At 42.3% G+C, this 24,819-nt stretch overlaps 1 protein-coding gene across 1 annotated transcript in view; it reads left to right on the top strand.

Moving 5' to 3' along the window:
* Positions 1-24,819, top strand: part of LOC117677956 (solute carrier family 2, facilitated glucose transporter member 11) — a 61,935-nt gene that overhangs the window by 34,507 nt on the left and 2,609 nt on the right. The window contains exons 7-8 of the mRNA XM_087880649.1: positions 17,808-17,995; positions 18,688-18,798. Of these exons, the coding sequence (XP_087736775.1) occupies positions 17,808-17,995; positions 18,688-18,798 (299 nt within the window). The remainder of the gene's footprint in view (positions 1-17,807; positions 17,996-18,687; positions 18,799-24,819) is intronic.

Raw genomic sequence — 24,819 nt, 5'->3', positions numbered from 1 at the left:
GGTTCAAAATGCACTCCCTGCATTCCATCTTAGCGGGAATCAGGGAGGGGGACTTCCTAGCCTCCATAGATTTGACCGAAGCATACCTCCACATTCCAATTCGGCCGGAGCATCGTCAATACCTGAGGTTTTGCTATTCAGGCCGTCACTTCCAATATCTTGCCCTGCCGTTCGGGCTGGCCTCCGCCCCCCAGACGTTTACCAAGGTTCTTTCTGTCTTGGCGGCGTATCTCAGGTCTCTCCCCATCAGAATTCAATGTTATCTCAACGATCTGCTCCTACAGGCGTCCTCCCAGCGGCGAGCGGAACGGGACTTGGCCACTACTATACAGGTATTGAGGGACCATGGGTTCTCGGTGAATCTGGCAGTGTCATCTGGTTCCTTCCACAAGGTTAGTTCACCTAGGGGCCCTGATCGACACGCAAGCGGGGCAGGTTTTCCTGTCCCCGGACAGACAGGACAGTATAAGGGCTCTGATTCATTCCCTTCAGGGGTCCCAGATGGTTCAGGTAGACCAGCTATCCCACCTGTTGGGGAAAATGATATCTTGTCTGAACATTGTTCCCTGGGCCAGGTTCCATGCAAGACCACTACAGTGGTTCTTGCTCCCCTTTCAGAAGGCAGGAACGAGCTTGTCCAAGATCAGGGTCCAAGTTCCACCACGGGTTCTACGTTCCCTGATCTGGTGGACGTCAGAGGCCATCCAGAAGGGGTGTTACTTCAGGGAACCCCACAGGGTGGTAGTAACATCAGATGCCAGCCTGCTGGGCTGGGGGGGTCATTGCGGATCCCAGGTGGCCCAGGGCCGCTGGTCACACCTAGAGCTGTCTCACCAGATCAATTGGCTGGAGCTCCAAGCTGCCCATCTATCTTTCCAGACCTTTCTTCTGCAGGTGAGGGGGCAGCACGTGCTCCTTCTCACAGACAATACAACAACAAAAGCCCATATCAACAGACAAGGGGGGACTCGTTCCCGGACTCTAATGTGAGAGGCGGAGGCCCTTTGTCTCTGGGCAGAGACTCACCTTTTGTCCCTGACAGTGGACCACATCGCCGGGACGGACAATGTTGAGGCCAACTGGCTGAGCCAAGCCACTGTGGACTCCTCGGAGTGGAGCCTCCATCCCGGCCTGTTTGCGGAGATAGTTGACCGGTTCAGTCACCCGGTGGTGGACCTCTTTGCCTCTCCGACGAACTCACAACTTCCTCTTTTCTTCTCCCGATTTCCTGCCCCGGGAGCGGCGGGGGTGGACGCTCTGCAGACCCCGTGGCCCAGGGGCCTTCTATACGCTTTTCCTCCCCTTCCCCTGATCCCAGCCGTCATTCGGAAGTTGTTGTTGGAGGGGGCGGAGATGGTGTTAGTGGCCCCGCACTGGCCCAGGCGGCCTTGGTTCGCCGACCTGGTCGATCTGTCGGTTGCCAGGCCCTGGCGGATTCCCCCGGACAGAGTCGTCCTTCACCAGGGTCCGGTGCAGCACCCGGACCCACAGAGACTGCAGTTAGCCGTGTGGAGGTTGAGTGGGGGCTCCTGAGGAGGGAGAACTTTCTGGCCAGGGTCATCCGGATTATGCAGGCGGCCAGGCAGCCCTCCACCACTCGTATTTACGAGGCCACGTGGAACAGGTTTGCAGTTTGGTGTGCCTCCAGACATTTGAGTCCAACCTCAGCATCTGTGGTGGAGGTGCTCGAGTTCCTACAGGACGGGTTGGACATGGGACTTTCCACTAACACTCTACGATGTCAGGTGGCTGCGCTAGGCACTGTACTGACCTTTGGGAAATGGGACTCCCTCGCTAACCATCCGAGGGTGAAGATTTTTCTGCATGGACCGACTAACTTAAAACCTCCGCCTCTTCACCGTTATCCCACTTGGGACCTTTCTAAGGTTCTTCAGGCATTAACGAAGGCACCATTTGAACCATTGAGGGAGGCTAGTCTTCGCCTCCTCTCGTGCAAAGTAGCTTTCCTTGTGGCCGTCACGTCTGCCCGACGGATTTCGGAGTTGGCGGCCTTATCGGTGCGGAAGGACCTGTGTATTTTTCACCCCAACAGGGTGGTCCTGCGGCTCGACCCTGCCTTTCTTCCTAAGGTCAACTCCTTGTTCCACCAAGCACAGGAGTTGGTCTTGCCAGATTTCTGCCCTCGGCCTAAGCACGCCTTGGAGCAGACCTGGCACACCCTGGATGTAAGGAGGGCCCTCCGTATTTACATTTTTCGGACCGCTTCTTTCCGAAAGACGGAGGCACTCTTTGTCTCCTTTCAGCCGTCGACTCTTGGCCACAGGGTGACCTCTTCCACAGTGGGACGCTGGCTTCGGGCGTGCATCTCATCTGCATATGAGCTTCAAGTACTCCCGGTGCTGCAAGGGATTACGGCTCACTCCACCCGCAGTGCTGCCACGTCGGTGGCCTGGTCTACTCAGGCGTCAGTCTGTCGGGCGGCCACGTGGACTTCCCCCACTCCCTTCATCCGTCACTATAGACTTGACTCCTTCGCTTCGGCGGAGGCTGCCTTTGGGAGACGAGTACTACAGCGGGTTCTTGAAGATTCGGGGTCGTCGGTCCAGGACAGCTCCCACCCTTAAGCTGGTCAGTCTTTGGTATATCCCAGACTGGCACCTCCCATTTCTACACTATGGAGAAGGGACATTGGCTTACCGTGATACGTTCCTTCTCGTAGTGTAAAATGGGAGGTGCCAGCCCCACCCTGTCTGTGGCTGCCTGGACCGGCTCCCTCGGTGGAGCATGTTGTTTCTATCTTTCAGACTGAGTACCATTCACTTTGGCTGCGTACCATTCACCTTGGCTTCGTTGGCACAAACTGGAGAGACGTCACCAGGGAGGCGGATCTTCAGAAGTTTCAACTCAGGACATAGAGCTAGAGCATACTGAATCCCAGACTGGCACCTCCCATTTTACACTACGAGAAGGAACGTATCACGGTAAGCCAACGTCCCTTTTGCTCTGGGAAGTGGAGGGGGGAGGGAGGGAGGGGAAGGGGAGGAGGGAGGGGGAAGGGGAAATGTCTGTAAAACTTTTTAAAACTTTTCAATAAAAAAAAAAGAAAGAAAAAGATTTAACACATCATATCCGGAATAAAAATAAGAAAAGAGATTTAATGTGATTTATGGAGAAAAAAATTAAAAATTTGGAAAATGGAAGGAAATATACGTTTGCATGCGAGGAAATGAAGATAATGTGATTAAAAATAAAATAAAGTAAAGATGGATTGTAATAATAAAAGGGAGGTTTTTATAGAAATTAAGAATGTTAAAAGAAATTAATACATGTAAAGATATGCTTGATGCAAGAACTATGTTTTAATGTCAAAATGTTAAGGAAAAGAACAAGGATAAATATGATTAATTGAAAATGTTAAAAGGAATTTATAAATAGACTTAAAGATATGTATTAAGCAAGAACCATGTCTCAATGTTAAATTGTCATGAATGTAATGAAAAAGGATACAGAAAAACATGATTATGTGAAAAAAGTAATGCATAGATGGATGGAAACAACAAAGGAAGGTTTAAGTAGAGATTGATGTTAAACCAACTATGAATATGCTGTGTTGAATAGCCCAAAAGTTATAATATGCTTGTGTTGAACAGCCAAAAAAAATGATTATGCTGTGTAACAGCCAAACCAAACTGAATATGCTGTGTAATGGCCAAAAAACCAAAAATTAATACGCTGTGTTTAACAGCCAAAATAAATGGTTATGCTGTGTTTAATAGCCAAGAAATAAAAATGATTGGTTTAACAACAAAGATAAAGACAATAATGTGTTTTCTTTTAGGAAAATATAAAATGAGGTGGGATAATAAAAGTGAGTGGATGTATGTTGAGAGTGATAGTTAACAGGAATAAAATGAATAAAATAAGTTCAATAATAGAAATAAAGAGTATAAATTTTGAATTTCATAGTTAGAAAAAAAATGGGTATGTTGAAATTAAATTTTTTTGGAATGTTTAATATAATTGTATGATTTATATCAGTGGTTCCCAAAGTGGGCGGTACCTGGGGGGCGGTGGGATGCCTTAGGGGGGCAAGGGGGGCAGCAGGGGGTTGCTAGAGGCAAAAGGGAGTGGCAGGGGGGTGCTAAGTGGCAAGGAGGGTGGCCCCCACCCTTTGGCCTGTGCCTCGCCACAGTTACCTCCTTGCAAGCAAACAGCAAGAAAAAACAACTCCTTTCAGCTTCAGCATAGGCTAATTAGCCCGTTGATTAGATCAGCCTCCCGACTCTCAGCTGATTTGCTCTCAGCTGTTTTGCACAGTGCTCTACTGCTTGCTGCAAAGAGCTAAATTGCTGGAGCAGATTTTTTTTTCTCCTTGTTCAAATCAAGCTGAAAACAAAACTGAAAGTAAAGCAGGCTGTTGGCTGTTTGCTGTTATGTTGGAAAATTAGGCAGAGGTAAATTTCTTTTCTTTTTCCTCACCAAAAAAGGTAGGTGCAAACAATGGGAAATTTAGGGAAAAAGAGGAGAGTTTAAGATTTTAAAACACAAAAGAAAAAAAGCTCTATTTAACTAGGGAATTGTAATAATTGAGATACTATTAATTGTATATTGTGTTGAAAGCAGAAATGGTTAAGTTGTGGTTTGGAGGAATATATGGGGGAAATTATTTGGTTTATTATTATTGGTAAATATAATTAATTGATTTGTAAGAAATTGGATTGCATGGAAATAATTGGAATATTCATGTTCATATTGATTAATATACAAAAAAGATAAGTATATTAACTAATTGATTTATATTAAAATGTTGAATTCATATTAAACAACTGTAATATTACATAATTAACCAATGTGAGGATGGATATAAAAATAGATGACAATGGGAAGGGGTATAATATAGGATAAAAGGGAAAAATTGAATTTGATTAAGATTAGAGATGAGGATGAAGGGTAATATTGGTTTTTAAAAAAATAGATGAGGAATAAATATGGCAAAAAGGAAATATAGAAATTGTAAATTTAATTGAAGTGACTAAACACTGTTTAAATTTGTAAACCGGCCAAATACTCTGTTCAAAGAAAATACATTGTATGTTTCTAATTATTGCTAATTATTCATATTTGCTCTCTCTCTTTCTCTCTTTTTTTTTTTTTTTGCTTTAATTTATATGCCGCCCTTCTCCGGGGACTCAGGGCGGCTTACAATGCGTTAAGCAATAGCCTTCATACTTTTGTATATTTATACAAAGTCAGCTTATTGCCCCCACAATCTGGGTCCTCATTCTTTAAAGAATAAAGAATCCTTTATTCTTTAAAGTTTAACAATTCATTCTTTATCTTAATATCTTTACATTTGTTTGAGGTTGCCTTTCTTTCATTTCATCTTTTTTATTGTACAGCAATCTTTCTCCTCAAACCTACCACCTCTCTTTTCTTTACTTCTTACTTTGTCTTCCCCCCCTCTTCTTCTCCTCCCTACTTCCTCCCTCTCTTACCCTCACTCCTACTCTAATTTCCCTTCCCTTCCTTCCTCCCTTCTCTTCCTTCCCTCTCTCTCCTTTTTTCTTCCATCTCTCTTCTCCTTCCTTCATCCCTCTCTATTGCTGTATTCATTTTCAATTTTATATTTTCCACTATGGAGTCCAGGCAACCCCGGTCTTTCTTTCATTTATCAAGTATATTTCTCAAAATTTCCCCTCATCTTTTTAATCATTAGCAATATATTTCAATATATTTTTTGCAAGCTAACCAATTCTCTGCTTCTTTATTTCTTTATTTATTTATTTTGGTTTGATTTATATGCTGCCCTTTTCCGGAGACTCAGGGCAGCTTACAATGCGTTAAGCAATAGCCTTCATACTTTTGTATATTTATACAAGTCAGTTTATTGCCCCCACAGTCTGGGTCCTCATTTCCCTTAAATTACTCCTTTACTTTTTGAAACATCTCCCTTAGTGTCTCATATTTATCCTCCCAATTCTCCATATTTTCAATTTTAAAAGGCTAGGATTTTTAAGCTTATTCTTTTCATTTACATATGTGGGGGGGGATGCTTTTCAAGGAGCCACAAGGGGAGCTGAGAGCATAGTCATTCTGACAGTGTCTTTTAAAATTGCTTGGAAGACCCGTTTTTTTCCCTAACAATAATGATTTGTATACTTTGGAATAAAACATACCTGGAATACTTACTTAACTTGGATACTTGCAAAACTTGGATAGAAGGAAAAGAAAGGCAGGACTGAGTGGCTGTGGTTTCCGACGTCCCGATATAGTCAGTGACTATTGGGAGCGAATCATTGGCCCCCACGGAGGGGGCGTGCAACTTGGGCGTCCTCCTGGATTCATGGCTGTCTTTAGAAGAGCACTTGATGGCCGTGACCGGGAGGGTTTTTCATCAGGTTTGCCTGATTTGCCAGTTGCGTCCCTTTCTGGATCAGGACTCCTTATGCCCTTGTCACCTCCCGCCTGGACTATTGTAACGCTCTCTACATGGGGCTCCCCTTGAGGAGCACCCAGAGGCTCCAACTGGCGCAGAGTGCGGCCACGTAATGGGAGCGACATGGCGCTCCCTTGTAACACCCCTCCTGCGTGAGCTGCACTGGCTCCCGGTGGTCTTCCAGGTGCGCTTCAAGTTTTGGTTACCACCTTGGACTTCCGGTTGGCACCGCAGGCTCCGTGGACGGTCATTTATGACCGCCAGCCCTGTGTCTCCGTAAAAGCCGCTTTGACAGCACAAATCCGCTGTCTAGTGGCTGAAAAACTCTCCTTCAGGAAAAGAAGGAGAGGAGAGCTGGTGGGCAAGAGTAGAGCCCCCCGAAAGTCCTCTGGATCATTCCCAGAGGCTTGGAGGGTGAGAGCTCCTCAGTCAGCCCGCCAAGAAGCTCCGGAGCCAGGACGACTCTGCAAAAGCAGGGCGAGAAGCCGCGATCCGATCCTGCTTTTAAAAGTGAGTTTGATTGATCCCAAGCACAGGCAGAGCGGAAAACAGGAGAACAAGCCTTAAAAGTACAGAGCTTAACTTCGAAGTTACTTTGTTTCAATTTGAATCTTGAGCTGGAGGCGGAAGATGGCATCTTTGTTAGGGCTTTGAAAGTGAAAGCCTGAAACGAAAGTGCTTGAGAACATTGCGCTGGGAGAGTGGATTAGCTGCCTATTAACTGCTGGGAATTGAGAGTGCGGAGGGAAGGGAATTAAAAAAAAACAACTACCCTGTCTGGCAAATTAGAGACTATAAATTAACATCTTTAAGGACTTGTTGCTTTTAAAGAAAAGAGGGGGGGGGAAGAAAAAAAATGGCTTCTAGACAAGTGAAACCAGGAGTTGTTAAAGGAGGGGGAGGCTCTCCAGTTGTGTCAGTGGTGACACAGAAAGCACAACTTCCGGCTGATACACAGAGCCAGACCCAGAGTCAAGATGCAGCACTTAATGATTTTAAGGAAGCTATGAAAGAAGCCATGAATAATCAAGCAACAGCAATGAGAGAAGCAATGAACAATTTAACATTACTTGTTGAAGGGAAATTTAAGAAAATTGAGGAAGACATAAGCTCGATCAAGGGAGCAGTTGCAGATGAACACGATACAATAAGAGAGGATATTGTTTTTGCTGTATCAGGACTCTCAAATCTTGTTATTCAGCTTGATGGGAAAGTTGAAGAAATTAATGAAGCCAACTTAAATTTGGAAAGCAAAATGGGTGATGTCATGACTAGAACAGAGAAAGTGGATGATGAATTGGTAATGTTACAATACAGATCTATGGAGTTTGCTCTGAGATTGAGAGGCCTGAAGGAAAATAGTAAAGAAAATTTAAAAGACATTTGTGCTGATGCTATTGCGGAGATAATTAAAGAAAGACCAGAAGATGTGGCAATCCAAATTGATAAAATTTACAGGGTTAATTCCTGGTTGGCAAAACAAAGACAGCTGCCAAGAGATGTGGTGATCTACTTTACAACTAGGAGGATCAGAAATGAAATTCTACAAGCTTCTTACAAGAAGGAGGTGGTGGTTCTGAAAGAGATTCCTCCAAAGATGTTGAGAAGCAGGAAAGACTTTGGCTTTCTGGTAAATGAGTTGAGAAATCAACAAGTGGCATACAGATGGGAAACGTCTAACTATTAGACCAACTGGTCTAATAGTGACTTATAAAGGAGAAAGATACCGGTTAAACACAGTTTGGAAGGCAAAAGATTTTTTTTTTAATTGAAAAAGTTTTACACACATCATTTTTCCCCCATTTCCCCCCCCATCCCTCCCTAACCCCCCCAAACCCTCCCTCCCCATGACTTCCCCAAGGTGAAATCCATCCACATTGTATTATATCATACTTTACCACCCTTCTATTCTCCTCCCTGTGGACTATAAATTTCTACATAACAATAAACTATTTTGCCCCCATATACTATACATTTCTACACAACATTTAGCTAAAAGCTATCTGGTACTTCCTAGTTTGGTATTTATTCTGCACATAATCTATCCAATTCTTCCACTCCCATGCATAAGTCTCTCGAGTCCGGTCTTTTAAGTATGCTGATATCTTCGCCATTTCTGCAAAACTGGCCATCTTCAAAGTCCATTCTTGAATTGTAAGCATATTGTAGGCATATTTTCCAAAATTGACCAATCAGTAACCTGGCTGCTGTCACCATATACAATATCAATTTTGTTTCACCCACTGAAAAACCCTTAACTATACCCAGTAAAAACAAATGAGGAGAAAATTGAATTTTTTTCTTTAAAACATTTTGCATAACCCACCAATTTTTTATCCAAAAAGCCTTGGCTTTCTTGCATGTCCACCATATATGATAATATGTAGCATCTAAACAATCACATCTCCAACATTTCGGTTGAACATTAGGATACATACATGACAATTTCTTAGGATCTAAATGCCACCTATAAAACATTTTATAAAAATTTTCCCTTAAATTCTGCGACTGTGTAAACTTAACATTCTGAACCCATATTTTTTCCCATGTTTCCATCATAACTGGTTCTCCAAAATTTTGCGCCCATTTTATCATACAATCTTTAACCAATTCATTTTCTGAATCTCTTTCTAACAAAACATTATAAATCCTCTTAATATGCATTGGGCCTTTCTCTTTTATCTGTCTAACCAATTCTTCTTCATGCAACATTAAACCGGTTTTTTGATCTTCTCTCCATCTCAATTGAAGTTGATTATACTGTAACCAAGTTTCGCAAAGATCTTATAATCCGTATTCAGGATCTAAAATTTTCCGGTTTTGTAGAGCCTGCCTCCTCTTTCGGTATCAAAGAAACAAAAGCTGCTTTCCATGAAGGGGGTATTTTTCCCCCTTGTTGTATGCTACAAAGTAAGTCTTTAAGATGTTCAATCATTTCTGCTTGTAAAGTGTACTATAGTACACTGCAGTTAAACCATCTGTTCCTGGAGCTTTAGCTGTTTTCAGTTGTTTAATAGCAGCAGTAATCTCCTCAGCTGTTATTGGTAAACTCGTTCTTTCCTTTTGATCATTAGAAATTTTTATAACTCTCTTTTCTTCTAGGTATTTATAAATTCATTCTGTATATCATCTTTAGCATATAATTTGGTATAATAATCTAGAAAGGCTTCTTTAATTAGTCTTTGTTGAAATACTTCCTTCCCTTTATACTCAATATTCCCAATAGTCCGAGTACTCTGCTGTTTCCTCAATGTGTAAGCCAACCACCTGCCCGGTTTATTGGCATTACAAAATGTATTGTGTTTCGCAAATTGTAAATTAGTTGCTGTTTGTTCCGCTGTGAGCATATGGAATTGATCTTTCAAAAGTTTTATAACTCCTTGTAATTTTTCATCTGTTGGATTTTTTATAAGTAACTGCTCTTTTTTCTTTATCTCCCCTTCCAATTCTAAGCTTTTTCTTTGTTGATTTGATTTATGTTTAGAGTTCATATAAATCAATACCCCCGCATATAAGCCTTGCTCGCATCCCAAACAATTTCAATAGGGGTACCCTTATTCAAGTTCATTTCAAAAAATTCCTTCATTTGTTTTTTAAGTTCATTTACATTTTTTTCATATCTAAATAAATTTTCATTTATTCTCCAAGATCTTCTCTCTTTCTTTCCCATTTCTATTTCTATCCATACTGGGCTGTAGTCAGATAAAGTCCTCGGAAATATCTTTGTTTTCTTTGTTTTTAAAAGCAAGTCAACTGTGAGTAAAATAAAATCAATCCTAGAGAAGGATCTGTGTCTATCTGAAAAAAAAGTAAAGTCCAATTCTTTTCGGTTATGCACTCTCCATATATCTTTCAGTTCTAAGTCTTCTTTCAAATCAAAAAAAACCTGTGGTAGTTTAACACATGATTTTGCCAAGCTCTTCTTATCTATTTTAGGATCTATTACTCCATTCCAATCTCCCATAAGTAGGATAGATCTATAGTCCCATTGTAGTATTTTAGAATGCAGTAATTTATAAAAATTTTCTTGTTGCTGATTAGGAGCATAAATTCCAATCACCAAGATTGGGCCATTATCTGTAAGAAGTTCTATTGCTATATATCTTCCACAATCATCTGCTTCTATAATTTTTGTTAGCAATCTTTTATTTGTATAAATCACTACACCATTCTTTTTTTCCAAGTTTGAAGCTATAAACTATGTTCCTAATCTAGAATTTATCAAATATTTTTGATCTTGTATTCTAATATGAGTTTCCTGTAAGCAAATAACATCATTATTAAATTGTCTCAAATAATGAAATATCTTCCTCCTTTTCTGTGGTGAATTCAATCTGTTCACATTCCAAGATAAAAACTTAATTGTCATTTGCGGGCTCTTGAAGCGATAAGAGCATTTGCTGAAGTTCCACACTGATAGTCTTCGGCTTAGTTCCTCCCACAGCTTCGGATTTTTGTGCTCCCTGTTCATCTTGTGGTAACTTTGAACTCTGATGTTGTTGTTTCTCAGTTTGGAAGGCAAAAGATTTTTATGTAAATGTTTTACAGGCTGGATACCCACCCTCACCAGGGAGGAGGGGAGGAAGAAAATGGAGATGTTACAACAAGAAAAAGATGGAAAATAGATGCAAACTTACGCTGAAGCTGCAGCTGGAGGAATTATTATGGAAGAAGATTTGGACTCTGGGGGCTTACCCCCAACTTTGGAACCACCTAAGAAGGGAGAGCCGAAAGCACAACGACTGACCCGATCAACTTATAAATTGGAACAACAACAATCAAAAGGGAAACAATCTCAAGATTCATCTAAAGAAGTCCAAAAAACAGAAGCAGTGGGGGGAGCTTGGCCGAAGAGTAAAGTGGAGGAGGAGCTTCAGCTGATGCTCACAAGGCTTCGAAAGGCTAAAGATGGCAACTAATCTTGGAATGTTAATGGCCTAAACTCACCACAAAAAAGAAAGAAAGTATTTCACTACTTGAAACAATTTAACAACGATGTTATTTGCTTACACGAAACACATATTAGATTATCAGACCAAAAATATTTGATAAATTCAAGATTAGGTACAAATTTTGTGGCATCAGCGCCAGAGAAGAAAAATGGACTAGTCATATATGTAAGGAAAGGACTATCAGCTAATTGACACAGTTTAGAAAAATGCTTCTTATTGGAATATATGCCCCTAACCAGCAACAAGACAAGTTTTATAAATTTTTACCTACTAAAATAATACAGTGGGACTATATTAATGGGTGATTGGAATGGAGTAATTGATACGCAGAAAGATAAAAAAAGTTTATCAAAGACTTCAGCACGTGTAAAACTACCTAAATCTTTTTTTGCTGGATTGAATTTGAACAGGAGAGGGGAGAAAGGAGGTCTTGGAGGTTGACTTATTTAGATATGAAGAAAATGTAAAGGAGCTTAAAAAACAAATGAGAGAATTTTTTGTTATTAACATATGGTCTGGGATGCTAGTATGGGCAAATTAGTATGGGTACATGCAATAGAAAATATAAGTATAGAGCAAAAAATAGAGGTGATTACCTATAAAGAGCTTCTTCTTTTGGAAAGGGGTAAGTTGCAACTGAAATATCTAGATGAATTAAAAGAAGAAGGGATAATTTATACTTGGTTTCAGTATGGTCAGCTTCAAGCTAGATGGAGGGAGGATAAAATAATTGGGGTTATACAAAATGAGGAAAATTTGGTGAAACAGATTAGAGATCAAAGTCAGATGCATATTAAAAGGTTGTATAATGCATTACTGGAAATAGACTCAGAAACAGAATTGGTTAAGGATTGTATGATAAAATGGGCACAAAACTTTCAGGAACCAGTAATGATGGAAACGTGGGGAAAGATTTGGGTCAGAAATGTTACGCAAGCACAAAATCTGAGAGAGAATTTTTATAAAATGTTTTATAGATGGCACTTAGACCCTAAAAAATTATCATGTATATACTCGAACTTGCAAGCTAAATGTTGGAGATGTGAATGTAATGATGCAACCTATTATCATATATGGTGGACCTGTAAGAAAATCAAGGCATTTTGGATAAAAATTTGGTGGGTGATGCAGAACATTTTGAAAAGAAGGTTGAAATTTACTCCTCAATTGTTTCTATTGGGTATAATTACGGACTGTACAGTTTCAGAGACTAAATTGATTTTGAACTTAATATCAGCAGCTAGGCTGCTGGTAGCTCAATATTGGAAGAAGGACTCTTGGCCTACTATTGAAGAGTGGATATTGAAAGTAACAAACCTAGCAGAAATGGCGAAAATCTCGGCGTATTTGAAGGACCACACACAAGAAAGATACGTATCGGAATGGAGAAGATGGATTGATTATATTCAAAATAAGTATCAGACAAGAAAATTTCAAATAGCTTATGAATGAATGTTAGTATTAGAAGTATTTGGTTATCTGTAGTGGAGTTAAGGTTTCAGTGGGGGAGGCAGTACTTTGAGGATAAGCAGATTAATCTAGTTTATGTTTGATTAAATGAAATACCTTGTATTTTGCTCTGGGAAGTCGGGGGGAGGGGGGATGAAGGGGGGAAAGGGTGGGGGAACATGGGGGGGGATTTTTGTATTTCTTTTTTGTAAAACTTTTCAATAAAAAAAATAAATTAAAAAAAAGATAAATAAAAAAAAGTTTTGGTTACAACCTTTAAAGCGCTCCATGGCTCAGGACCTGGGTACTTGTGGGACTGCCTACTACCACCAATAGCCTCCCACCGGCCGGTACGCTCTCATAGAGAGGGGCTCCTCCGGGTGCTGTTGACGAAACAATGTCGACTGGCGGCCCCCAGGGGGAGAGCCTTCTCTGTGGGGACACCTACTATCTGGAACGAGCTCCCCCTGGAGATACGGAGGATCCCGGATCTGCGCACCTTCCGCCGCGCTCTAAAGACCTTTTTATTTCACCAGGCGGGCCTGGCCTAACTTTCTCCCTTTTTAAAAACAATTTTAATATTTTAATATTTTTAATACTCAAAGTCTAAATTTGTTTTAAATTGATTGGGGTTTTAATCTGTCTGGGCCAAACTATTTAATTTGATTTTATTTCTGCTTTTTAAATTTTGTATGTATGTATTTTATTGTTGGCTGTTCACCGCCCTGAGTCCTTCGGGAGTAGGAAAAGATGGGTTTTAAGGGCACGACGGAAGGCACTGAGGTCATGGATTCTCCTTATCTCAGGGGGCAACTGATTCCAGAGGGTAGGAGCCCCCACAGAGAAGGCCGTCCCCCTGGGGGTCACCAGCCTACATTGTTTGGCTGATGGCACCCTGAGGAGGCCCTCTCTGTGGGAGCGCACGGGTTAATGGGAGGTCGTCGGTAGCAGCAGGCGGTCTTGCAGATAGCTAGGCCCTATGCCATGGAGCACTTTAAAGGTGATGACCAACACCTTGAAGTGCACCGGGAAGACCACCGGGAGCCAGTGCAGCTCGCGCAGGAGCGGTGTTACATGGGAGCGCCATGTTGCTCCCATCACTACCCGCGCTGCTGCATTCTGGACCAGTTGGAGCCTCCGGGTGCTCTTCAAGGGGAGCCCCATGTAGAGAGCGTTGCAGTAGTCAAGGCGAGAGGTGACGAGGGCATGAGTGACTGTGCACAAGGAATCCCGATCAAGAAAGGGCTGCAACTGGCAAATCAGTCGAACCTGACAAAAGGTCCCCCTGGTTACAGCTGTCAGATGTTCCTCCAAGGACAGCTGCATATCCAAGAGGACTCCCAGATTGCGAGCCCTTTCAGTGGGGGCCAAAGACTCGCCCCCAATAGTCAGTGATGGAGTCAACTGGCTATATCGGGATGCCGGGAGCCACAGCCACTCTGTCTTGGAAGGGTTGAGTTTGAGCCTGTTCCTCCCCATCCAGATCCGCACAGCCTCCAGGCACTGGGACATCACTTCAAGGGCATCGTTGGAGTTGCCTGGGGTGGAGATGTACAGCTGGGTGTCATCAGCGTACTGATGGTATCTCACCCCGAAGCCACGGATGATCTCACCCAGCGGCTTCACATAAATGTTGAACAGAAGGGGCGAGAGGACCGATCCCTGCGGCATTCCACAGATGAGAGGCCTCGAGATCGACCTCTGCCCCCCTGCCAACACAAACTGCAACCGGTCGGAGAGAAAGGAGGAGAACCACCGCAACTACCCCCAACTCTTCCAGCCAGTGCAGCATGATACCATGGTCGATGGTATCAAAAGCTGCTGAGAGATCTAACAGGACCAGAACAGAGGAACAACCCCTGTCCCGAGCCCTCCAGAGATCATCAACCAATGCGACCAATGCCATTTCCGTGCTGTGCCCAGACCTGAAACCCGACTGGAACGGATCTAGATAAGATAAGATGTTTCCTCCAGGAATTGTGGAAACTGTCGCGCGACCACACTCTCAACAACCTTCACCATAAAGCGAAGGTTGGAGACAGGACGGTAGTTGGCCAATATTGCCGGATCCAGGGACGGCTTCTTGAGGAGAGGCCTCACCACCGCCTCTTTCACGGCAGCGGGGAAGTGACCCTCACTCAACGAAGCATTAATAACGCCCTGGAGCCAGCCTCGTGTAACCTCCCGGGAAGCCAGTACCAACCAGGAGGGACACGGGTCCAGTAAACATGTGGCCGCACTAAGTCTCCCCAAAATCCTGTCCACATCATCGAGAGTCACAGCATCAAACTCCTCCCAGGTAACATTCTCAAGACTATTCCTCGTCACCCTGCCCTGATCTACTCAGTCAGAGTCCAAATCCCCCCGGATCTGAGTGATTTTATCATACAGGTATTGTCCGAAATCCTCCGCCCTGCCTTCTAAGGGATCCTCCCGCACTCCCGGATGGAGCAGGGAGCGGGTCACCCTAAACAGGGCAGCTGGACGATTCCCTGATGATTCAATAGAGGCGGAAAAGTAGTTAAACTTTGCCGTCTTTATCGCCACTAGGTAGGCCTTAATATGCGACCTTACCAGTGTTCGATCAGATTCAGCGAGACTGGCCCTCCAACCGCTCTCCAGGCGTCTTTTCTGGCACTTCATTTCCCTCAGCTCCTCAGTAAACCAAGGAGCCGCACGGGATCGGCACAGGGTCAGAGGCCGCAAAGGCACGACTCGGTCCAAGGCCCCACCAGCCGCCCGATCCCAGGCGGCTACCAGGTCCTCGGCCAAGTCATGTGCTAGATCCTCAGGAAATGGCCCAAGCTCCGTCTGGAACCTATCAGGATCCATCAGGCACCCGGGGCGGATCCATCTAATTGGGTCCGCCTCCCTGTGGCGAGAGGTCACGGTTCGAAGATCTAGGCGAAGGAGTGAGTGGTCAGTCCATGACAAGGGTTCCATGTCTATATCCCCTATAACAAGACCACTCAACCACTGGCCAGAGACAAAAATCAAGTCCAGAGTGTGACCTCCCCTGTGAGTAGGGCCATGAACTAACTGGGTCAGGTCCATGGCCGTCATGGAAGCCATGAACTCCCGAGCCACCTCAGACATTTCACCAACGGATGGCAAGTTGAAATCACCCATGACTAAAAGCCTGGGTGTATCTACTGCCACCGTGGCTATCATGTCGAGTAGCTCAGGTAGGACTGTTGCCACGCGGCAGGGAGCCAGGTACGTAAGCAGCAAGCCCATCTGAACCCCACGGCCCCACCTCACAAGGAGGGACTCACATCCGGCTATCTGAGGCACAGTGGTCTCCCTCGGACCCAGATCCTCGTTAATAATAACCGCCACCCCCCCGCCCCTCCCCTGGCTGATGGAATGCTCTGAAGCCCGGTGGGCACATTTCAATCAGAGGGATGCCGCCCTCCGGGCCCAACCAGGTCTCCGTAATACGGAGTAATGCTGAAAAAACGAAACTAAAAGTAAAGCAGGTTCTTTGCTGCAACGTGACAAAATGAGGCAGAGAGAGATTTTCTTTTTCCTCACCAAAAAAGGTAGGTGCAAACAATGGGAAATTTAGGGAAAAAGAGGAGTTCAAGATTTTAAAACAAAAGAAAAAAAGCTCTATTTAACTAGGGAATTGTAATAATTGAGATACTATTAATTGTATATTGTATTGAAAGCAGAAATGGTTAAGTTGTGGTTTGGAGGAATATATGGGGAAAATTATTTGGTTTATTATTATTGGTAAATATAATTAATTGATTTGTAAGAAATTGGATTGCATGGAAATAATTGGAATATTCATGTTCATATTGATTAATATACAAAAAAGATAGTTATATAACTAATTGATTTATATTAAAATGTTGAATTTATATTAAACAACTGTAATATTAAATAATTAACCAGTGTGAGGATGGATATAAAAATAGATGACAATGGGAAGGGGTATAATATAGAATAGAAGGGAAAAATTGAATTTGATTAAGATTAGAGATGACAATGAAGGATAATATGTTTTTTTTTAAAAAAATAGTTGAGGAATAAATATGGCAAAAAGGAAATATAGAAACTGTAAATTTAATTGAAATGACTAAACACTGTTTAAATTTGTGAACCAGCCAAATACTCTGTTCAAAGTTAATACTTTTTTTTTTTAATTTGATTTATATGCCGCCCTTCTCCGGAGACTCAGGGCGGCTTACAATGCGTTAAGCAATAGCCTTCATACTTTTGTCATACAAAGTCAGCTTATTGCCCCCACAAACTGGGTCCTCAATTTACCTACCTTAGAAAGGATGGAAGGCTGAGTCAACCTTGAGCCTGGTGAGATTCGAACTTACAGTAATTGCAGACAGCTGGTGTTAATCACAATGCTATCAGTCTGCTGAGCCACCAGGCCCTCTTGTATGTTTGTATGTGTGTTTATCTAAAAAATAAATAAAAAAAAATAAAAAAAACTTTTAAAAAAAGCAACCAAAAAAGGTAGGTGCATCTTATACTCCGGTGCGTCTTATACTCCGAAAAATACGATAATTTTGTATGTAATACCTAGGTGTGACCACAAGCGACACAGTTCTAAGTTATCCAAACTGAGAATTTCGAGCCTAGTAGCATAGGCTACAGAAGAGCCTATGAGTACAGAAGAGTATGAGACTTTTCTCGTAAAATACTTCTGAACCTGCAATAGAGTTGTAGGGAAAATCAGACTCATTACATAAGGCCATTTTAGGTCCTGTGGGGATTACAGTAATCCTTGTAGAAGTGATGCTTTTTCCCAAAGGGAACTTTATGTGAGGAATCTGGTCCCATCTGGAGTAAACAGTGGAATCTGTGACCCAGACATTCAAATGCTACTTAGCTGCTGATGTTTCTGCCATAAGATGCTGTGTGGTTGTTGTACCTGCTCTGCTTTTCTCGAAGCAGGTTGGAACATGTTGAGAAATTCTAAGGCAACCCATGAATTGGAGGCCTCCACATTTCCCAAGAACCTCAGGCTTACTTTTGGCTTCTTGCAGCTTTGCAACAACTGAGGGGCAGCAGCGACCTGAGCAGCGAGATGAAAGAAATCCTGGCAGAGCAGGCAGCCCTCCAGGGACAGGTGGCCAAGGCACCCTGGGAGCTATGGAGGAACCGGGCTGTCCGTTGGCAGTTTATCACTGTGGTGGTGCTCAGCAGTGCCATGCAGCTCTGTGGCAATGATTCCGTAAGTCCAGCAGCCTGGCCAGGGGGTTGTCCACTGCTATCCTGCATGCCTTTTTTCCAATAGGCCTGGGAACTGAGAAGGGGACAGGTGGCTTCTCCTTTAGGAGACCGCTGGCACAATCCAAATAGCATACTAAAATGTATGCTATTTTGGCATCCTCTGTCATCATTTTTTGAGTTGAGTTTCAGAGAGAGTTGGGAGATTTTTCTTTGCTGCTTAAATTGTGATATGGCTTTTTATGCTTTACATCAGTGGTGGGTTTCAAAATTTTTTACTATCGGTTCTGTGGGTGTGGCTTGCTGGGTGTGGCATGGCTTGGTGGGCATGGCTTGGTGGGTGTGGCAGGAGAAAGATACTGTAAAATCTCCATTCCCACCCCACTCCAGGGGAAGATTACTGTAAAATCTCCATTTCTTTCTGATCAGCTGGGACTTGGGAGGCAGGGAATAGATGGGGGCGGGGCCAGTCAGAATTTTTACTATCGGTTCTCTGAACTACTCAAAATTTCTGCTACCGGTTCTCCAGAACTGGTAAGAACCTGCTGAAACCCACCTCTGCTTTACATGAACATTTTCATGACTTTCCTATCTCAGATAAACAGATTAACCGCCTCTCCTTTACATAGTAATAAAAAAATAGGGGCTCAGTAAAGCAGGGATACAAAGATACTTGCTCTTTCTTTATTCCTGCAGATGTACTCCTACGCCTCATATGTGTTCCAAGAGGCAGGGATTCCATATGACAAGATCCAGTACAGCGTTATTGGCACCGGGAGTTGTGAGCTTATCATGTCCATGACTTGTGTGAGAATTTTATCTCCTTTCTTTCACATTGGGTACACAGTGCTGGGATTCTACCGGTTTACACCGGTTCAGTAGAACCGGTTGTTAAGTAGTTAAGCAGTTTGGAGAACCGGTTGTTAAAAGAAATATCGTTTTGTTTTTTCCCACTTTACAGGATTAGTCCTGTAAGGAATTACAACATTCAGTATTGTTTCCTAGTCTAATCTTTATTGCCCTGTTTACAGAAACTGCCTCTCTGGCAGTATGCCTAGACTTACTGTCACTTCCGGTTCCGGAGGTTCTCAGAGGGTTTTTTTTGCTTGACAAGGGGAAGGGTTGTTTTAAGCTTTTTACACCACTGTTGGGAGGAAATACTCCCCTGTTGGAGTTCTTCCAGCCAGGGTGCAATGATCAGCACTTTGACGAAATAATTGAATAACGAAGCAGAAGCTTTTAATGACAAGGAACCAAGATGAGTGACATTCAGCAAGGCTTCCTGGCTAGCTAGAAAGATTGACATTCAAACGTGAGTTTACATACCCTTTCTGACTTTTAATCTAAAACTGGTTTTTGGTGAAGTTTAAACCTGTGTTTAGTGATGGGATAATTTTCCCTATTCAGCTTTGTTTGGAAGGAAAAATGTTAATCTCTGTTCCTGAAAAGAAGCAGCTTTGGAAATCTGACTAGTTCTGTGTTCTATTTGTTCTGGTAATTGGTTTAACAAGCAACAGATACTCTCTTTGCTCCTTTGCTTCATTCTGGAGAGCTTAAATGACCTCTCTGCTAAAGGGTTTCACTTTATGAGCAAGAGTTGGCTGCTGATAGTTATCATTGCATTTTAACTATTTTATTTATTTATTTTATAAAAATTTATAAACTTTATTAAAACAGATATAAAACACATAAAACACATATGACAAAAACATAAAAATACATTATACAATAAACATTTATAAATAATCAATCATTTGAAGTGTTTATTTTGTAATGGTCTTTCAAGTAATACAGTTATACTTATTCCCTTAAATCTTAATAGTTTCTTATTGCCTTTTTTCCCTCTCCTCTCTTCTGCTCTCTAAGACTTCTGCTTTAACCATCTGTATATTATATATTTAGATTATACCTTCGCTTTCTGAGTTTCTCTCTGTAGGTTTATTCGCCCATAAGGAAGTAAGGAAGTAATTATATGCACACTTGTACTTCTATTCTATCTGACTTCTAGTTATATTTCTTCCTTAGTAGCCCTATGCCATTGATACCATTTATTCCAGACTTTATAAAATTCAGTGTCTTCTTTTTCCTTTAGCTCTTTTGTCAGCCTGTCTATTTCGGCACATTGTGTGATTTTATCTATTATTTCTTCTTCCGTTGGGGTTTTTTCCAATTTCCAATTTTTGGCATATATTATCCTTGCTGCCGTTAAAATATGTATTAACAAGTATGATATTTCTTTGGGGTAAAATTTTGTGAAAGTTCCTAACAGAAAGGTTTCAGGTTTCTTATCTATTTGTAGTTTAGTGATTTGTTCTAGCCATTTCTTAATATTGGACCAAAATTTATTTGCCGCCGGGCATGTCCAAAAGGTGCCTTGTGCATTTTAACTATTTTAATTCCTCAAGGTGCTCTGGCACCCTCCCTGATTTGTAACTCCAGTTTGCAGGTATTTCTAATCTAATGATTGGTATTTAGGGCAGCTTTTTGCAAGCAAAGAAGGTTTTTGTATTTTTGTACAGGTAATCCTTGATTTACAACAGTTACAATGGCACTGGAAAAAGTGACTTATGACCGTTTTTCAGACTTATGACCATTGCAGCAAACTGTCATTAGGGCAAAGAAGAGATGCCACATGACCACCTGGCCACACCCACCCAGTCACATGAAGCACCACAGTTGTGAAATGAGTGACACGGTTGTTAAGAATGCTACAATTCTTAACAATTCTGGGCATAAATGATGACCAGTCATAAATGCGAGGAACGGTCAAAAGTGCGAGGAACAGTCAGAAATCACTTTTTTCAGCCCTCAGAGGGCTGAAAAAGTTATTTTTGACCGGTCCTCACACTTTTGACCAGTCCTTGCACTTATGACTATCCTCACATTTTATGTTTTTTGCCCTACCTTGTCACCATGGTGAAGAGAAGCAGTTGTGAAATGAGTGACCTGGTTGTTAAGAATGCTGCAACGGGCATAAATGTCAGGATGGTCATAAGTGTAAGGACAGTCAAAAGTGCGAGGACCGGTCAGAAATGACTTTTTTCAGCCCTCTGAGTATACACATAGCCATGGCCACCCGGTCACATGACCATCTAGCCACGCCCACCCAGTCACATGACCTCCAAGCCACGCCCACCCAAATAAGCCACCCCCACAGAACCGGTTGTTAAAAAAATTGAATCCCACCACTGTGGGTACAGTGTGGTCTTCTAGACTATCACAAGGAATCTTGCTCCTTTGCAGAGCTGCCTGTCATTTTTGAGTAGTATCCAGGGCACTTTTGTCACAGCATGGAAGTCATGGATTTGCTTTGGATCGTTCTCCCTTCTCTTCTGTTACCTGTAATTTCCCACCTTCTTCCACTGATTCTCACCTATTCCCTGCAGGAAGGAGACCCATCATGTCATCCGAAAGAATTATGTGTATAGTTGTCATTTATGCTAAATCTGGGAAGTCTTTCGGGTGGTGGGACTGGTGCATTGGAGCTCTATTCTTGTCAGTTCCTGTATGACAGCGGTTCTCAACCTGGGGGGTCATGACCCCTTTGGGGGTCGAACAGCCATTTCACAGGGGTCACCAAAGCCCTCTCTCACCCCCCCCACGCCTTCACTCACCCTCATTCTCTGCTCTGTTGGATCGCCGGCCGTTCGCTTACCCCGCCCACTCCCAATCTATTGCTGCCTCCTGAGTCCCAGCTGATGGCTAGAGGAAAAAAAACTGTTTAAATTCTTGCCGCGGGGCTTCAAAGGGCCGCCCTATAGCCAGTGGTGCAGCCGAACCGTTTGTTAAATTGCTGGCTTGCCCCGCCCCTCCGCACCACTATTTATTGCCAATAAATAGTGGTGGGCGAGGGGCGGGCGAGCCAGCAATTTAACAAATGGTTCGGTGTTTTTTTGTAATTTTATTGGCCCGCGGAGCTTCAGCATAGGCTAATTAGCCCTTGATTAGATCGGCTCCCAACTCTCAGCTGATTTGCTCTCAGCTGTTTTGCTCAGGGCTCTGCTGCTTGCTCGAGCAGATTTTTTTTCCCCTAGCTATGCTGAAAAACAAAACTGAAAGTAAAGAGGCTGTTGGCTTTGCTGTTGCTGCAAGTTGGAAAATTAGGCAGGCAGATTTCTTTTCTTTTTCCTCACCAAAAAAGGTAGGTGCAAACAATGGGAAATTTAGGGGAAAAGAGGAGAGTTCAAGATTTTAAAACACAAAAGAAAAAAAGCTCTATTTAACTAGGGAATTGTAATAATTGAGATACTATTAATTGTATATTGTGTTGAAAGCAGAAATGGTTAAGTTGTGGTTTGGAGGAATATATGGGGGAAATTATTTGGTTTATTATTATTGGTAAATATAATTAATTGATTTGTAAGAAATTGGATTGCATGGAAATAATTGGAATATTCATGTTCATATTAATATACAAAAAAGGTAGTTATATAACTAATTGATTTATATTAAAATGTTGAATTTATATTAAACAACTGTAATATTACATAATTAACCAATGTGAGGATGGATATAAAAATAGATGACAATGGGAAGGGGCATAATATAGAATAGAAGGGAAAAATTGAATTTGATTAAGATTAGAGATGAGGATGAAGGGTAATATTGGTTTTTTACCAAAATAGATGAGGAATAAATATGGCAAAAAGGAAATATAGAAATTGTAAATTTAATTGAAATGACTAAACACTGTTTAAATTTGTGAACCGGCCAAATACTCTGTTCAAAGTGTTGGAAGAAATCTCCTTCTAGGTTCTGCTCCAAGTGGGGAAAAAGACACTGGAAACATGGAGACTGCTTGGAAAGATGGTTTAATGGTGGACAGGATCACATGGCTTGAGTTCCTGAACAGAAAAGGGCAGATACAGTAAATCCTCAGGTTTTTATGCTCTCTCTGGCTCTGCATTTCTTGGGGCCACAAAAGAGTATCCTGATTGGTTGTCAGACTCCCAGGGGGTGGGGATCTTAGCTAGCCTTGCTGGCTGATGGTCACATGTGCTTCCAGGTCACATGTGGTGACTTTCTGTTGCTAGATGGGTAAAGATCCTATCTTTATTGGATCTTGTGCAATTCCTACTATGGCTCTGCCTGAAGGAGGTAGATCTTTGTTATGTAGAATAGACTGGCCCAGGCCTTAATGGCCCATTGACAAAGGGTGGGGGCAGGAAGATGGGAGCTGCTTCAAAACATGCTTATCCCAGGGAAATATAATATTCCGCCTTTTTCATATTTCCTAAAATATTTCACTCTTCCAGGAAAGGGGTGGGTGCTAACTTCCTACAAAAGAAAATACATTGTATGTTTGTATGTGTGTTTCTAATTATTGTTATTTATTCATATTTATTCTCTTTTATTCCTTAAAGTTTAACAATTCATTCTTTCTCTTAATATCTTTATATTTGTTTGGGGTTGGCTTTCTTCCCTTTCATCTTTTTTATTGTACAGCAATCTTTCTCCTCAAACCTACCACCTCTCTCTTTTCTTTCCTTCTTACTTTCTCTTCCTCCCCCTCTTCTTCTCTTCCCTACTTCCTCTTCCTTTCTCCTTCTCCTCCTCTCTTCCTCCCTCTGATGACCAGTCATAAGTGCGAAGACCTGTCAAAAGTGCAAGGACCTGTCAGAAATCACTTTTTTCAGCCCTCTGGGTAGTCCTTTTGTGCATTTGGACTACTCAAAGGGCTGAAAAAGTTATTTTTGACTGGTCCTCGCACTTTTGACCAGTCCTAGTACTTACGACTGTCCTCACATTTTACATTTTTGCCCTATCTTGTCACCATGGTGAAGAGAAGCAGTTGTGAAATTAGTGACACAGTTGTTAAGAAAGCTGCACGGGCATAAATGTGAGGATGGTCATAAGTGTGAGGACCAGTCAAAAGTGCAAGGACCTGTCAGAAATGACTTTTTTCAGCCCTCTGAGTAGTCCCTATACACATAGCCATGGCCACCCGGTCACATGACCAGCTAGCTACACCCACCCAGTCACATGACCTCCAAGTCACACCCACAAAATAAGCCACGCCCACAGAACCTGTAGTAAAAAAATTTAGAACCCACCCCTGGTTGGGGGTCACCACAACATGAGGAACTGTATTAAAGGGTCGCGGCATTAGGAAGGTTGAGAACCACTGTAGCCTTCACTACAGTGCTTATCTTTGATATCAGCTAGGGCAAGCTTGGTTCCTCTCAATTTTTGAGATCCCAGGGAGAAAACTAGCAGAACACATCCATGAATATCAACTAGTAGTCAGAAGACATAATGAAAACTGTTTAATCTCACAACATATGGACAGATTTATCCATAGTTTCAACTGGGAAATAGTGACCATCCTAAACCAAGCCATGTCCCAAAATGCTAGAGAATTCCTAGAAGCCTGGCACTCTGACAAATTAGCCATCAATAGACACATAGGCATATACAACATCTACATACACGTGGGAGAATAAACCCTTGCGAAAGCTTGGAAGAATAAACCTTTGGTCCCAGTGCTTGACTCAGATTGAATTGTACAACATCTACATACTGTGCAAAAAGGCAATCAACAAAAAGGGAACAAAAAGACCAAAATACTTCCCCATCAGCAATTAGCACCCAGATGAGCATAGATTGACCCCAAGATTAACATCATACCAACAATCAAGAAGTAAGCAATGCCCCAAACAAGAAACGGTCAAATAAGCCAACAGTAAACAGTTCAACCAAGGAACCTCCAAGACAACTTCCACCGACACTGATAGGGCAAACCACTAGAATATAAATTGAGAGCAAACCCCATTCCTTACTAACACTGATGATATTACAGGACCAGCATTTCTGTGGATTGCAGGCTCC

Source organism: Pantherophis guttatus, chromosome 17, assembly GCF_059756535.1.
Source record: "Pantherophis guttatus breed Tessera chromosome 17, ASM5975653v1, whole genome shotgun sequence".
Lineage (NCBI taxonomy): Eukaryota > Metazoa > Chordata > Lepidosauria > Squamata > Colubridae > Pantherophis > Pantherophis guttatus.
The sequence above is the reverse complement of the archived record's forward strand: the minus strand, read 5'-3'. Positions and strand labels throughout refer to the sequence as shown.